Source organism: Nycticebus coucang, chromosome 11 (assembly GCF_027406575.1).
Source record: "Nycticebus coucang isolate mNycCou1 chromosome 11, mNycCou1.pri, whole genome shotgun sequence".
Lineage (NCBI taxonomy): Eukaryota > Metazoa > Chordata > Mammalia > Primates > Lorisidae > Nycticebus > Nycticebus coucang.
Genome location: NC_069790.1, coordinates 59036927 through 59052219, shown reverse-complemented (window position 1 = coordinate 59052219; position 15293 = coordinate 59036927). Strand labels below are relative to the sequence as shown.

The following is a 15293-nucleotide window of genomic DNA, read 5'->3' as shown; positions in this document are numbered from 1 at the left end:
TCCCTCATCTTACCCTCTGGCAAATAGACTTCAATCAAATCACAGTGGAGCAAATACTCTGGGCCATTGCCAGAATCTTACAACAGGCAATGGACCTCTGAGCTCCCACTTTTTATTCTACTCTATGTCTCTTGTCTTTCTTTACTGTTGCTTCTAACTCTATATTTCTTCAGTTGATTACTGCCAGTTCCCACAGGTCTCAGCAGATGCTGCTCTCCGGCCAGGACCCTGACAATATGCAAAACAGTGTCTATAATACCTTATTATGATAACATTAGAGTGGTGGTTATAAATTGTCATCTCTTAGGAATGCATAAAAAGAAAAATGATAGGCAATTCTATGTTAAAATGAAGTGAGAGGGTTCAAAAACACAGTTTCAATTATATAAATTCATCGTAAGTTTTCAGTTTTTATTAGTGATCCACTGGTTAGAATTTCATTGTACGTGTAAAAAGACTCAAAGCTGTTATTTTGTCAATGATGTCATATGCTCCTATCATGGTCAGCGCCCGAATTAGTTGGTCATGTAAAGCAGCAGCAGTTAGTGGTGAGTCGTCACTTTCTTTTTTCCACATAACAAGAGTTTGGTAGGCTGTCTCACTCAATGAAGCAGTGCTAAAAATATTAACATAATAATGATTTCAATTACCAGTTAAGAACTTTGTTTTAACTACTTAAACATTGTATATCTAGGTTTTCAAAACAATTTACCAGATTGAGGTAAGGGTGAAATTAATTGGTGGCAAGAATCTATATTTAAAAGTTTGGCACAGAGCTTTGCACATAGAAAGTTTCCTTACAGTTTCCTTATAATTTAACTTATATTGAATTCTCAAGACCTCAATATACAGTTGTGGATTATTTACTATAAACCAGTACATTACCACTACTGTACTTTATTTTTATTTTATTTTATTTTATTTTTTTGAGACAGAGTCCCAATGTGTCATCCTTGGTAGTGTGTGGTGGTGGCATCATAGCTCAGAGGAACTTCATACACTTGGGCTCAAGCGATTCACTTGCCTCAGCCTCCCAAGTAGCTGGTGCCCTGGTAGTACCACCTGGTACTACAGGTGCCCACCTCAACACCTGGCTACTTTTAGAGACAGAGTCTTGCTCTTGACAGGCTGGTCTCCAACTCCTGAGCTCAGGCAATCCACCTGCCTCAGTCTCCCAGAGTGCTGGATGACAGGTGTGAGTCACCGCACCTGGCCTTGTACTATATCTTTATAGCTTGGTCTCACTTGATTTTCATGACAGGTCTCTTAGATAAGTGCATCCATTTTACCAGTGAACAAACTGAGACACTTGGAGGCCAAGGAGGGTGGATTGCCTGAGCTCATGACTTCAAGACCAGCCTGAGCCAGAACCAGAGCCAGAGCGAGACCTAGTCTCTAAAAAAATAGCTGGGTATTGTGGAAGGTGCCTGTAGTAGCTACTTGGGCGGTTGAGGCAAAAGGATCTCTTAAGCCCAAGAGTTTGAGGTTGCTGTAAGCTGTGACACCATGGCACCCTACCAAGGGTGACAAAATGAGACCCTGAATCCAAAAAAAAAAGAAAGAAAGAAGGAAACTGAGGCACAGAGAAGTTAAAGGACTTACTTAAAGTCACAAAGCCATCTGGGATTTTTTTTTTTTTTGAGAGTTCTTGCTCTTTTTTATACTGTATGGCTTCACAACAGGGAATGCAAATACATATGTAATAAACTGAAATCTGTCTTCTACACAAAATGAGTTTATGTTAAGTGAATGTTTCAAAACTATGTAAAATCAATATAATATAAATCAGAATATGAAAATAAACTTGTACCAAATGTTGTCATTCATACATACCTCTTGGTAGATATATCATATTCTGAGTATTTCAGGTTTAGTTTTTGACACAAAAATTCAAAATTTATTTCAGTGATGTTGTTGGCAACAATCTTGAATATCTTCTCTAAGATTTTTTCTGCATTTGAACATAAAAGAAAATTTATCTCTTTTGAAAAAGATACTCTACTTTGAGTTAGTGTTATATTTAGTTTTCTCTGTGCTGCTATCAAATGTTTATGTGGGTAAAATTGAAAATAACCATATACATCTAAAATGTAAACAGAAATTTGAACCATTTGCTCCATTTCTTCTACATGAAGAATATGAAAAATGCTACACTTAAAATGAGTGTTTTAAAGACTATCATAAAGGTGGCGCCTGTGGCTCAGTGGGTAGGGCGCCGGTCCCATATGCCGGAGGTGGCGGATTCAAACCCAGCCCTGGCCAAATTAAAAAAAAAAAAAAAAAGACTATCATAAGCAACTTCAAAGTGATTTTCAAGTCCTATACTTCTTCCAGGATTTGAAAAGAATTTGACTTTTTCCTTCAATTCTGGTTGTCATTTACATGCTTTAATGAAGAATGTGGGCAACAATTTTATGTGCTTCTTTATGCGCATAATGTGAGAAATTAAGTTCACATCTGCTAAAAATAGAGTGCATATATACATATATATGTTTATTTTATATTCATGTCACCTTTTTAGTAAGTGTTGACTTAGAAATTAATGTTTTTAGTTTCTTTAAAAGCTTCCAGACAATTCAAAGTAGATCTATTTTTTGTTGACTGATAGATGATGAGAATTTTCAAGAACTAGAGGTGGACAAAACAAGATGGCGGCCGAGTAACAGCTTCCCTCCAACAGGGCATGGAGAGTCCGGGGAGATAAGATTCTAGGCACCTCTGGCTGGTGGGATTTGCCTATAATCATCCCTTTGAGGATACAGGGAGTCAGCAAGGGACTTCTGGACCCCAAGAGGAGGACAAAAACAGTGGAAAACTGGCAAGTGGTTGCATGTGTCTGATCAACCTAATCCCACCGGCAGCTGTAAGTACAAGCAGCAGTGAGACTGCAAACTGGAAAGGCCTTACCTGTGAACTGTTTCGGTGTTTTTGGACTTGGCACTCAGTTGAACTGCCTTTGGGGACAGCTTGAGCAGGAGTGCAGAGAACTTTGGGCATTGTCTAGGGCCCCAGACTGAGCCGCTGAGCCAGATGGAGCTAATAGTGTTTGGCTGTGGGCCACAGGGAGCCATTGTGAGAGAACTGCCCCGGCAAGCTCCGCCCTCAGAGTTGCATAGCAAGGATCAGGCAGGAGCTAGTAACTTAGTGACTGAGCAGCCTTAAGGCGGGGACTGAGCTGCCTTACAGCCTTAACCCTCAGGGGAAGAGTGAGACCGGTTTTGGAACACTGGAGCCGCTGGCTGTTGCCCTGGATAGAGTGCTGTAGCATCACAGCTCATAGCAACCTCAAACTCCCGGGCCTGGCACCGCCCGGACCTGCATAAGAGCTGGCTGCGACCCCCGACCCGTGACCCGCACACACCATGCCTCTGCATGCCCTGACCAGGAACTGTGGGAGACGCGCAACCCCACGTCCTCCATCCTGAACCCTCCCTGCCTCGTCTGGCAAGGGACTCTGGTACCCGTGTGCCTTCTGGAACCCTCCCTGCCTCTGCACAGAGCCCTTCTCCTAGCTAGAGACTGCTGGAGCCTTGGGCTCTCTGTGGCAAACTCACTGGGTGCCAGGAACTCCTAGAACCGTGTGCACCACCTCCCGCCCTGTTGCTGGATTGGGTGTGTCACACTGCGGAGCTACTTCTACAACCAGAACTCCCTGGCTGGGGAGCCCCAGAGGAACTACACAGGGCCACTCCCTACAAAGATCAAGCAACATTAGAGTGATCCCACTGGGGTCTAATCTTGGAGAGACACCTCCCCAACTCAAAAGATGGCCAGAGGCAATGGTGAAAAACAATCATAGGTGAAACCAACAGAAAAACTCTGGCATATGAATAGTCACAGTACATCAACTTCCCCAAGGATCAATGGGGCAGACACAGCACAAGTTCCCATGCGCAAACAAATAGCTGAGATGTCAGAAATCAAATTCAGAATCTGGATAGCAAATAAGATCGAATTAGAGTTCCAAGCAGTAACCCAAAAAATATCTCAAGAATTCAATGAATTCAAAGACCAAATGACCAAAGATTTTGACACATTGAGACAAGAAGTTGCAGCCCTCAAAGATCTAAGAAACACAGTAGAATCCCTTGGTAACAGAATGGAGCAAGCAGAAGAAAGGATTTCTGACAATAAAGACAAAGCTTTTGAACGCTCCCAAACTCTCAAAGAGGAAGAGAAAAACAGATCACTCTCTCACAGAGCTCTGGGATAATTCGAAGAAAACCAATATTTGTCTTATAGGGATCCCCGAAAGTGACGAAGTGGCTTCACAAGGCACAGAGTCTCTTCTTCATGAGATTATGAAGGAGAACTTTCCAGACATGCCAAGAGATTCTGAAATTCAGATAGCAGACAGTTTTAGAACTCCAGCGTGACTCAACCCAACTAAGACATCCCCCAGACACATCATAATCAATTTCACTAAAGTTAATATGAAGGAGAAAATTCTGAAAGCAGCCAGACAAAAGAAAACCATCATCTACAAGGGCAAGAATATTAGAATAACAGCAAGTCTCTCTGCTGAAACCTTTCAAGCTAGAAGAGGGTGGCCATCGACTTTTAATCTCCTAAAACAAAGTAACTTTCAACCCAGGGTCCTGTCCCAGCTAAACTGAGTTTCATTTATGACAGAGAAATTAAATACTTCAATGACATTCACATGTTGAAGAAATTTGCCATAACTAAACCGGCTCTCCAGGATATTCTCAGACCTATCCTCCATAAAGACCAGCGGAATCCTCCACCACAAAAGTAAACCCACCCAGAAAATTTTGATCAAATTCCAACTTTCACAGTTGCAAAAGGATTAAAAATGTCCACCAGACTCTTGAGGGCTTATCAATATTCTCAATTAATGTGAATGGTTTAAAGTGTCCTCTAAAGAGGCACAGGTTGGCTGACTGGATACAAAAACTCAAGCCAGATATCTGCTGCCTACAAGAATCGCATCTTACATTAAAAGACAAATTTAGACTCAAGGTGAAGGGATGGTCATCTATACTCCAGGCAAATGGAAAGCACAAAAAAGCAGGCGTTGCAATCCTATTCACAGATGCAATAGGCTTTAAACCAACAGAAATAAGGAAGGATAAGGATGGATACTTCATATTTGTTAAAGGTAATACTCAATATGATGAGATTTCAATTATTAATATTTACAACCCAACCAGAACGCACCTCAATTTATAAGAGAAACTCTAACAGACTTGAGCAACTTGATTTCCTCCAGTTCCATAGTAGTTGGAGTATTTAACACTCCTTTAGCAGTGCTGGATAGATCCTCCAAAAAGAAGCTAAGCAAAGAAATTTTAGATGTAAACTTAACCATTCAACATCGGGACTTAACAGACATCTACAGAACATTTCATCCCAACAAAACTGAATACACATTCTTCTCATCAGCCCATGGAACATACTCCAAAATCGACCATATCCTAGGCCACAAATCTAACCTCAGCAAATTTTTTTTTTTTTTTTTTTGTAGAGACAGAGTCTCACCTTACCGCCCTCGGTAGAGTGCCGTGGCGTCACACAGCTCACAGCAACCTCCAACTCCTGGGCTTATGCGATTCTCCTGCCTCAGCCTCCCGAGCAGCTGGGACCACAGGCGCCCGCCACAACGCCCGGCCATTCCTTGTTGCAGTTTGGCCGGGGCTGGGTTCGAACCCACCACCCTCAGCATATGGGACCGGCACCCTACTCGCTGAGCCACAGGCGCCACCCTAACCTCAGCAAATTTTAAAAAATAGAAATGATTACTTCCATCTTCTCAGACCATCATGGAATAAAAGTTGAACTCAATAACAACAGGAACCTGCATACCCGTACAAAAATATGGAAACTACACAACCTTATGCTGAAGGATAGATGGATTATAGACGAGATTAAGAAGGAAATCACCAAATTTTTGGAACAAAACAACAATCAAGACATGAATTACCAGAACCTTTGGGACACTGCAAAGGCAGTCCTAAGAGGGAAATTTATAGCACTGCAAGCCTTCCTCAAGAAAACGGAAAGAGAGGAAGTTAATAACTTAATGAGACATCTCAAGGAACAGGAGAAGGAAGAACATTCCAACCCCAAACCCAGCACAATAAAAGAAATAACCAAATTCAGAGCAGAATTAAATGAAATTGAAAACAAAAGAATGATACAACAGATCAATAAATCAAAAAGTTGGTTTTTTGAAAAGATCAATAAAATAGATAAACCTTTGGCCAACCTAACCAGGAAAAAAAAGAGTAAAATCCCTAATTTCATCAATCAGAAATGGTAACAATGAAATAACAACAGACCCCTCAGAAATCCAAAAAATTCTTAACGAATACTACAAGAAACTCTACTCTCAGAAATATGAAAATCTGAAAGAAATCGACCAATACCTGGAAGTACACCACCTACCAAGACTTAGCCAGAACGAAGTGGAAATGTTGAACAGGCCTATATCAAGTTCTGAAATAGCATCAACTATACAAAATCTCCCTAAAAAGAAAAGCCCAGGACCAGATGGCTTTATGTCAGAATTCTACCAAACCTTTAAAGAAGAACTAGTACCTATATTACTAAACCTCTTCCAGAATATAGAAAAGGAAGGAATATTACCCAAAACATTCTATGAAGCAAACATCACCTTGATCCCCAAACCAGGGAAAGACCCAACAAGAAAAGAAAATTATAGACCGATAGCACTAATGAATATTGATTCTAAAATACTGAATAAGATCCTAACAAAGAGAATCCAACAACACATCAAAAAATTATACACCACGACCAAGTGGGATTTATACCAGGGTCTCAAGGCTGGTTCAATATACTTAAATCTATAAATGTAATTAAGCACATAAACAAACTAAAAAATAAGGACCATATGATTCTTTATATTAATGCAGAAAAGGCTTTTGATAATATCCAGCATCCCTTCATGATCAGAACACTTAAGAAAATTGGTATAGAAGGAATATTTCTTAAACTAATAGAAGCCATCTACAGCAAACCTACAGACAATATCATATTGAATGGAGTTAAATTGAAATCATTTCCACTTAGATCAGGATCCAGGCAAGGTTGCCCATTGTCTCCATTGCTCTTTAACACTGTAATGGAAGTTTTAGCCATTGCAATTAGGGAAGAAAAGGCGATCAAGGGTATCCACATAGGGTCAGAAGAGATCTAACTTTCACTCTTCGCAGATGATAGAATTGTATATCTGGAAAACACTAGGGATTCTACTAAAAAACTTTTAGAAGTGGTTCGGTGCCTGTGGCTCAGTCGGTAAGGCGCCGGCCCCATATACCAAGGGTGGCGGGTTCAAACCCGGCCCCGGCCAAACTGCAACCAAAAAATAGCCGGGCGTTGTGGCGGGCACCTGTAGTCCCAACTACTTGGGAGGCTGAGGCAAGAGAATCGCTTAAGCCCAGGAGTTGGAGGTTGCTGTGAGCTGTGTGATGCCACGGCACTCTACTGAGGGCCATAAAGTGAGACTCTGTCTCTACACACACAAAAAAAAAAATTTAGAAGTGACCAAGAAATACAGCAATGTCTCAGGCTATAAAATCGACACCCATAAATCTGTAGCCTTTATATATACCAACAATAACCAAGCCAAAAATACAGTCAAGGACTCAATTCCTTTCACAGTAGTGCCAAAGAAGATGAAATATTTGGGAGTATACCTAACGAAGGACATGAAAGATCTCTACAAAGAGAACTATGAAACTTTAAGAAAAGAAATAGCTGAAGATGTTAACAAATGGAAAAACATACCATGCTCATGGATGGGAAGAATCAACATTGTTAAAATGTCTATACTACCCAAAGCAATATATAATTTTAATGCAATTCCTATTAAAGCTCCATTGTCATATTTTAAAGATCTTGAAAAAACAATACTTCATTTTATATGGAATCAGAAAAAACCTGGAATGGCCAAAACATTACTCAGCAATAAAAATACAGCAGGAGGAATCACGCTACCAGACCTGAGACTGTACTATAAATCGATAGTGATCAAAATAGCATAGTATTGGCACAAAAACAAAGAAGGAGATGTCTGGAACAGAATAGAGAACAAGAGATGAATCCAGCTACTTACTGTTATTTGATCTTTGACAAGCCAATTAAAAACATTCAGTGGGGAAAAGATTTCCTATTTAAAAAATGGTGCTGGGTGAACTGGCCAGTACCCCTTGATTATACCCCTGTAGAAGATTGAAACTGGAACCACACCTTTCACCATTAACTAAGATAGGCTCTCACTGGATAAAATATTTAAACTTAAGACCTGAAACTATAAAAATACTTGAAGAAAGTGCAGGGAAAACTCTTGAAGGAATCGGCCTGGGTGAATATTTTATGAGGAGGACTCCCCAGGCAATTGAAGCAGTATCCAAAATACACTACTGGGACCTGATCAAATTAAAAAGCTTCTGCACAGCCAAGAACATAGTAAGTAAAGCAAGCAGACAACCCTTAGAATGGGAGCAAATATTTGCAGGTTATACCTCTGATAAAGGTCTAATAACCAGAATCCATAGAGAACTCAAACATATTAGCAAGAAAAGAACACGTGATCCCATCTCAGTGTGGGCAAGGGACTTGAAGAGAAACTTCTCTAAAGAAGACAGATGCACGATCTACAAACACATGGAAAAAAGCTCATCATCCTTAATCATCAGAGAAATGCAAATCAAAACTATTTTGAGATATCGCCTAACCCTAGTAAGAGTAGCCCACATAACAAAATCCCAAAACCAGAGATGTTGGCGTGGATGTGGAGAAAAGGGCACACTTCTACACTGCTGGTGGGAATGCACACTAATACGTTCCTTCTGGAAGGATGTTTGAAGAATACTTAGAGACCTAAAAATAGACCTGCCATTCGATCCTATAATTCCTTTACTAGGTTTATACCCAGAAGACCAAAAATCACAACATAACAAAGACATCTGTACCAGAATGTTTATTGAAGCCCAATTCATAATTGCTAAGTCATGGAAGAAGCCCAAGTGCCCATCGACACACGAATGGACTAGCAAATGGTGGTACATGTATACCATGGAATATTATGCAGCCTTAAAGAAAGATGGAGACTTTACCTCTTTCATGTTTACATGGATGGAGCTGGAATATATTCTTCTTAGCAAAGTATCTCAGGAATGGAAGTAAAAGTATCCAATGTACTCAGCCCTACTATGAAGCTAAATTATAGCTTTCACATGAAGGCTATAACCCAACTATAGCACAAGACTATGAGGAAAGGGCCAAGGAAGGGGAAGGGAGGGGGGAGGTTAGGGTGGAGCGAGGGTAATGGGTGGGGGTCACATCTATGGTGCATCTTAGAATGGGTACAGGCGAAACTTACTAAAGGCAGAATACAAATGTCTACATACAATATCTAAGAAAATGCCATGAAGGCTACATCAAACAGTTTGATGAGAATATTTCAGATTGTATATGAAACCAGCACATTGTACCCCTTGATTGCACTAATGTACACAGCTATGATTTAACAATAAAAAAAAAGAAAAGCTCTTAGCCCTCTATATCATAATTGGTTTTTTATATACATTGTTTTATGTTGTAAAATGATGACAAATTACTTTATAATTTTAATTTTCACTCTAATGCCAAAAGAAGACATGCTCTTCCAGAGAGCAGAGTCATTTATAGACTCTCATTATTTGTTAAGAGTTTATATTTAGTCTACCTGTATTAAAGTTCCATATATGATGTGAGATGAAAATCTAAATTGATTCTTTTCTGATTATCTAAACATGTCTCTCCAGATCATTCAGTGGACAGTCTTACCCTTTCTGATTGATTTGTCATGTCTTCCAATATCATTTATTAAAATTTCATATAAGCTGGGTTCTTTTCCTGGTACATTAATTTATTTGTCTTTTTACTATATACTTGCTAAATTACTATAGTTTTATTATCACTTTGAATATCTGCTATGCTGAGTCTCAATCAATGAACTTCCTAGATGTCTATCAAAAAAAAAAAAAAAAACACTAGAGATCCCCCACCCCACGATCATCTCAAATATATTCTAGTCTCTTTTTGTTATAAAAATTTTATATGTAACACCCTCAGGCTAAATTGCATGTTAATGATATAAATAAAAATTCTAACCCCCTAAGTAACAGCTTAAGAAAGGGCTTCATGTTATCTGTTAATTGCAGAATAAACACATCTTCCCTGATGAATTCTCCCCACCTTTACTGGGTGCCAAATCTGCAGTATGAAGGCTCCCTGGACACAGGGAAAGGAGATAAGCGCTAGGATTCTCTTGTTTTTGTGGCCTTTGATCTGTTGCCATTGCCCATTGCACTTTCCCCATAGAGGCTAGAACCACATGAATCCCCTTTCCTCCAGAACTTGAGGTACAGAATTTTAGTAAGAAGTTTCAGTTTTGTAACTGTAAAGCCCTTCTCTGAAGTATTATACCTAACAGAAATCTTGAAAACCCCTAAAAATTTTATTTTAAACAAATCAAATTACCCTTTTAATAATTAAAAGAAATCTTTTAATTATTAGTACAATCATTTTACATAGTAACTGTCACTATTAATTTTATCTCTTAGATTCCTTTGATCAGTGAAGCCCAAGTCTTGCAAATGCTAAAAGCTAGCGGTGTATATGGATGTAGATTGCGGCTTACAATTGACTGTATATATATATATTTTTTTGTAGAGACAGAGTCTCACTTTATGGCCCTCGGTAGAGTGCCATGGCCTCACACAGCTCACAGCAACCTCCAACTCTTGGGCTTAAGCGATTCTCTTGCCTCAGCCTTCCGTGTAGCTGGGACTACAGGCGCCCGCCACAACGCCCAGCTATTTTTTGGTTGCAGTTCAGCTGGGGCCGGGTTTGAACCCGTCACCCTAGGTATATGGGGCCGGCACCTTACCGACTGAGCCACAGGCGCCGCCCTTGACTGTATATTTTTAGTGACTATCTCGCTAGATTATGAAATTGTGCTGGTACAAGCTCCTGATTATGTAGATAAGATGGTGACAGAATGATTTGAGGGGAATAGTTTTTGAAATTCCATTTCCCCAAATCTGAATCAATACTTATTGGTCTATTCTGTGGCATTAAATTGGAGGACCAAAATCCAGATTTACTCTAAGTAGTGATGATAAGTGACGAAATCAGAGTTCTAGGGAGAAAACTAATTTTTGGGATCCCAGGCTGAAGGAAAAAATTGGACAGTGAAGCTTCTCTTTTAGAAGTTTACCTTGGCTTGGTGCCTATAGCTCAGCTGCTAGGGCGCTAGCCACATACACCGGAGCTGGTGGGTTGGAATCCAGCCCAGGCCTGCCAAACAACAATGACAATTACAACCAAAAAATAGGTGAGCGTTGTGGTGGGTGCCTGCAGTCCCAGCTACTTGGGAGGCTGAGGCAAAAGAATCGCTTAAGCCCAAGAGTTTGAGATTGCTGTGAGCTGTGATGCCAAAGCACTCTACCAAGGGCAACATGGTGAGATTCTGTCTCAAAAAAAAAAAAAATTTTAGGAGAAACCAGTCTCCATCTGGTCCAACAGAAGGAAATTTAAGGAAAACAAGCATGCTGTAATAGAAGGCTCAACCACAGAGGGATGAAGATTTTCCAAGGATTTCAGATAGATAGTCCTAGTAGGCCAAATCCTGACTGGCATCAATAGAAAGGATCTGTGAACTTCCTTCACAGTCAAATATGTCTTTTAGAACTACATCTGGCAAAACAGATCAGAACGGACAAAGAAATCCACATGTGGATTCTCTGAGTCTGGCCACAACCACAATGAAACACTGATTGAAGGGCTTTAAGGCCAAGGGGTAGGAAGCAGCCCCTCTCCACTTGGAGTTGCCTGTTTTTGGTGGCTCAATTTTTGTGGATTTGAATTAAGTAATCTGAATTATCAAAATAAGCTAACCTTTGGAAAAGGAAGAAGACAAATATTTTAATATTTCTGCCTCCAATTAAAGCAAACTGTCTTTTAATTTACAGATGGTATTGGAAAATGACATGTAATCTAATCACTCACTCATCACCTACCATCTCTTTCATCTGCCCTCTGTAGATAGCATGTAATAGTATACAACTGTTTTCCTTTACAGATTTCCATTGGCGGTCTCAGCAAAGGGTTGTCATCAAAATTTATCTCCTTCAGTGAAGAAAGCTTGTGGATACCACTAGGCAGAGCTGTCAGATTATTTCCTATTTGAAAAAGAATTATAATTGATTATACCTTTCTGTAGAACTATAGGGATAAATAACAACTAAGATATCATAACATCTTTTTGGCGCAGTATCAGAAGACCCTCACAATGCTGGCAAGTAATAAGAACTTACTAACGTCCACATGATAGGAATAAAAACAAGGGTGTTTAGGAACAGAGATGTGGTTCCTTTCTCCCCTCTGATGGCGAAATGAGACAGGAAGCCATCCTCTTTTAATACATACAAAGTAGGTGATGTATGATAGTAAATTTTTTAATTTTTTTTATTTTTTTAGAGATGAGGTCTTACTACATTGCTTAGGCTGGTCTTGAACTTCTGGGCCTTCTGAGTAACAGAGACTACAGGCATGTACTACTGTGCCCAACATTTTTCTTTTTTTGAGACAGAGTCTTATTTAGTCATCTTGGAGTTGAGTGCCTTGGCTTTATAGCTCACAGCAACCTCAACCTCAAACTCTTGGGCTCAAGCGATCTTCTTGTCTCAGCCTCCCAGGTAGCTGGGACTATAGGCGCCCCACAATGCCTGGCTAGTTTTTCTGTTTTAGTAGAGACAGGGGTCTCACTTTGTTCAGATTAGTCTCAAATTCCTGAGCTCAGGTGATCCACCTGCTTTGACATCTCAGAGTGCTAGAATTACAGGCATGAGACACCGTGTCCAGCCTCCACCCAACTTTTCTTATAGTCAACTTTTTTTTTTTTTTTTTGAGACTGGAGTGCAGTGGCATCTTCATAGCTCACTTCAGCTTTGAACTTCTGGGCTCAAACAGTCCTTCTGCCTCAGCCTCCTGTAGCTGAGAATACAAGCACATGCCACCACACCCAGTTAAAAAGTCAACTTTTAAATAATTTTAAAATAATAATTATTATTATTTTGAGACAGAGTCTCAAGCCGTTGCCCTGGGTAGAGTGCTGTGACATCATAGCTCACAGCAACCTCCAACTCCTGGACTTAATTGATTCTCTTGCCTCAGCCTCCCAAGTAGCTGGACTATAGGCGCCCACCACAATGCCCTGCTATTTTTTTGGTTGTAATTGTCATTGTTGTTTGGCAGGCCCGGGCTAGATTTGAACCCGCCAGCTCTGGTGTATGTGGCTGGCACCTTAGCCACTTGAGCTATAGGTGCCCAGCCTAAAATAATTATTTAAGTAATTATTTATAGCCAGGCATTTTGTCAGGTACCTATAGTCCCAACTACTCGGAGGCTGAGGCAAGAGGATAGCTTGAGCCCAAGAGTTTAAGGTTGCTGTGAGCTGTGATGCCATGGCACTCTACCAAGGGTGACAAAGTGAGACTCTGTCTCAAAAAAAAATTATTTAAATTTATAGAAACTTGCAGAGATTATAGCAAATTCCTATATACTCCTCACTTGGTTTTAGTTTGTCCTAATGTTACCTCACATTATCATATTACATTTGTTCAATGTAAGAAACCAACGTTGGTAATCTATTATGGAAATAGAGTTTAAAAAAAAAAAAACAAAGAAAAAAAACCCAACTTTGCTACATTACTATTAACAAATTTCAGACTTATTTGTATTCATTAGTTTTCCATCAGTGTCTTTTTTCTATCCCAGGATCCACTGCAGGAGACCGGGTTGCAGGGTGATGCCTGTAGCTCACTGGGTAGGGTGCCAGCCACATACATAGAGGCTGGCAGGTTCAAACCTGGTTCAGGCCAGCTAAAATAAAAATGACAACTGCGACAACAACAACAACAACAACAACAAAATACCCAGGCATTGTGGCGGGTGCCTGTGGTCCCAGCTACTTGGGAGGCTGAGGCAAGAGAATCGCTTAAACCGAAGAGGTTGAGGTTGCTGTGAGCTGTGACGCTACTGCACTCTACCCAACGTGACAGCTTAAGACTAAGTCTCAAAAAAAAAAAAAAAAGAGAGAGACCACGTTGCGTATAATTACAGGTCTGCTTAGTTTCTTCCAGTCTCAGACAGTTTCTTAGTCTCCCCTTGTTTTCATGGCCTTGACAGTTTTTTTTTTTTTTTTGGCCGGGGCTGGTTTGAACCCACCACCTCCGGTATATGGGGCTAGCACTCTACTCCTTGAGCCACAGGCGCTGCCCAGCCTTGACAGTTTTGAGAAGCACTGGTTAGGAATTTTGTAGAACATACCGTAATTTGAATTTGTCTAGTATGTTTTCTCATGTTTAGCCTGGAGTTCTGGGTTTTGGGGAAGAATACCACAGAAGTGAAGTGCCCTCACCACATTGTTTCAGGGGTAGGTACTGATGGTAACCACAGTCCCTTGGCTAACAGAGTATATGTCTGGTTTCTCCAATATAATGTTATGATGTTTTTTCTGGTGCATACTCTATTCTTGAAAACAAGTCACTAAATCTAGGCTACCCTCACAGGAGAATAGGATTAAGCTCTACCTCCCTTAATGTGATTTTTCCGATATCATTCTAATTTAATATAAACCTAAGATAAAAAGTAGAACTGTGGGCTCGGCTCAGTGACTCACACCTGTAATCCTAGCACTCTGGAAAGCTGAGGTGGGTGGATTGCTTGAGCTCACAAGTTCGAGACCAGCCTGAGCAAGAGTGAGACCTCATCTCTAAAAAATAGCTGGGTGTTATGATGGATGCCTATACTCCCAGCTACTTAGGAGGCTGAGGCAAGAGAATCCCTTGAACCCAAGACTTTGAGGTTGCTGTGAGCTATGACACTACAACACTCAACCCCAGGGTGGCTGAGACTCTGTCTCAAAAAAAAAAAAAAGAAGAAAAGAAAAGAAAAATTAGCTGAGCATTGTGGCAGGCACCTGTAGTCCCAGCTTCTTGTGAGGCTGAGGCAGGAGGATCACTTGAGCCCAGGAGTTTGAGGTTGCTGCAAGCCAAGCTGATGCCATGGCACTTTAGCCTGGGCAACAGAGAGAGACTCTGTCTCAGAAAAAAAAAATGTTGTTGAAGTAAGATTAATGGGTACAGTACACATGTAACTTTTTTTTTGCAGTTTTTGGCCGGGGCTGGGTTTGAACCTGCCACCTCTGGCATATGGGGCCAGCACACTACTCCTTTGAGCCACAGGAGCCACCCCAGTACACA

The 15293-nt window shown here is 40.5% G+C and overlaps 1 protein-coding gene across 1 annotated transcript in view; it reads right to left on the bottom strand.

Annotated features, from left to right (window-relative positions):
- Nucleotides 1-384: 384 nt before the first annotated feature.
- LRRD1 (leucine rich repeats and death domain containing 1) overlaps nt 385-15293 on the bottom strand; it is a 41152-nt gene continuing 26243 nt past the window's right edge. The window contains exons 4-6 of the mRNA XM_053608482.1: nt 12048-12209; nt 1834-1951; nt 385-616 (exon numbers count right to left, since the gene is read on the bottom strand). Coding sequence (XP_053464457.1) covers nt 430-616; nt 1834-1951; nt 12048-12209 — 467 coding nt within the window. The 3' untranslated portion in view covers nt 385-429. The remainder of the gene's footprint in view (nt 617-1833; nt 1952-12047; nt 12210-15293) is intronic.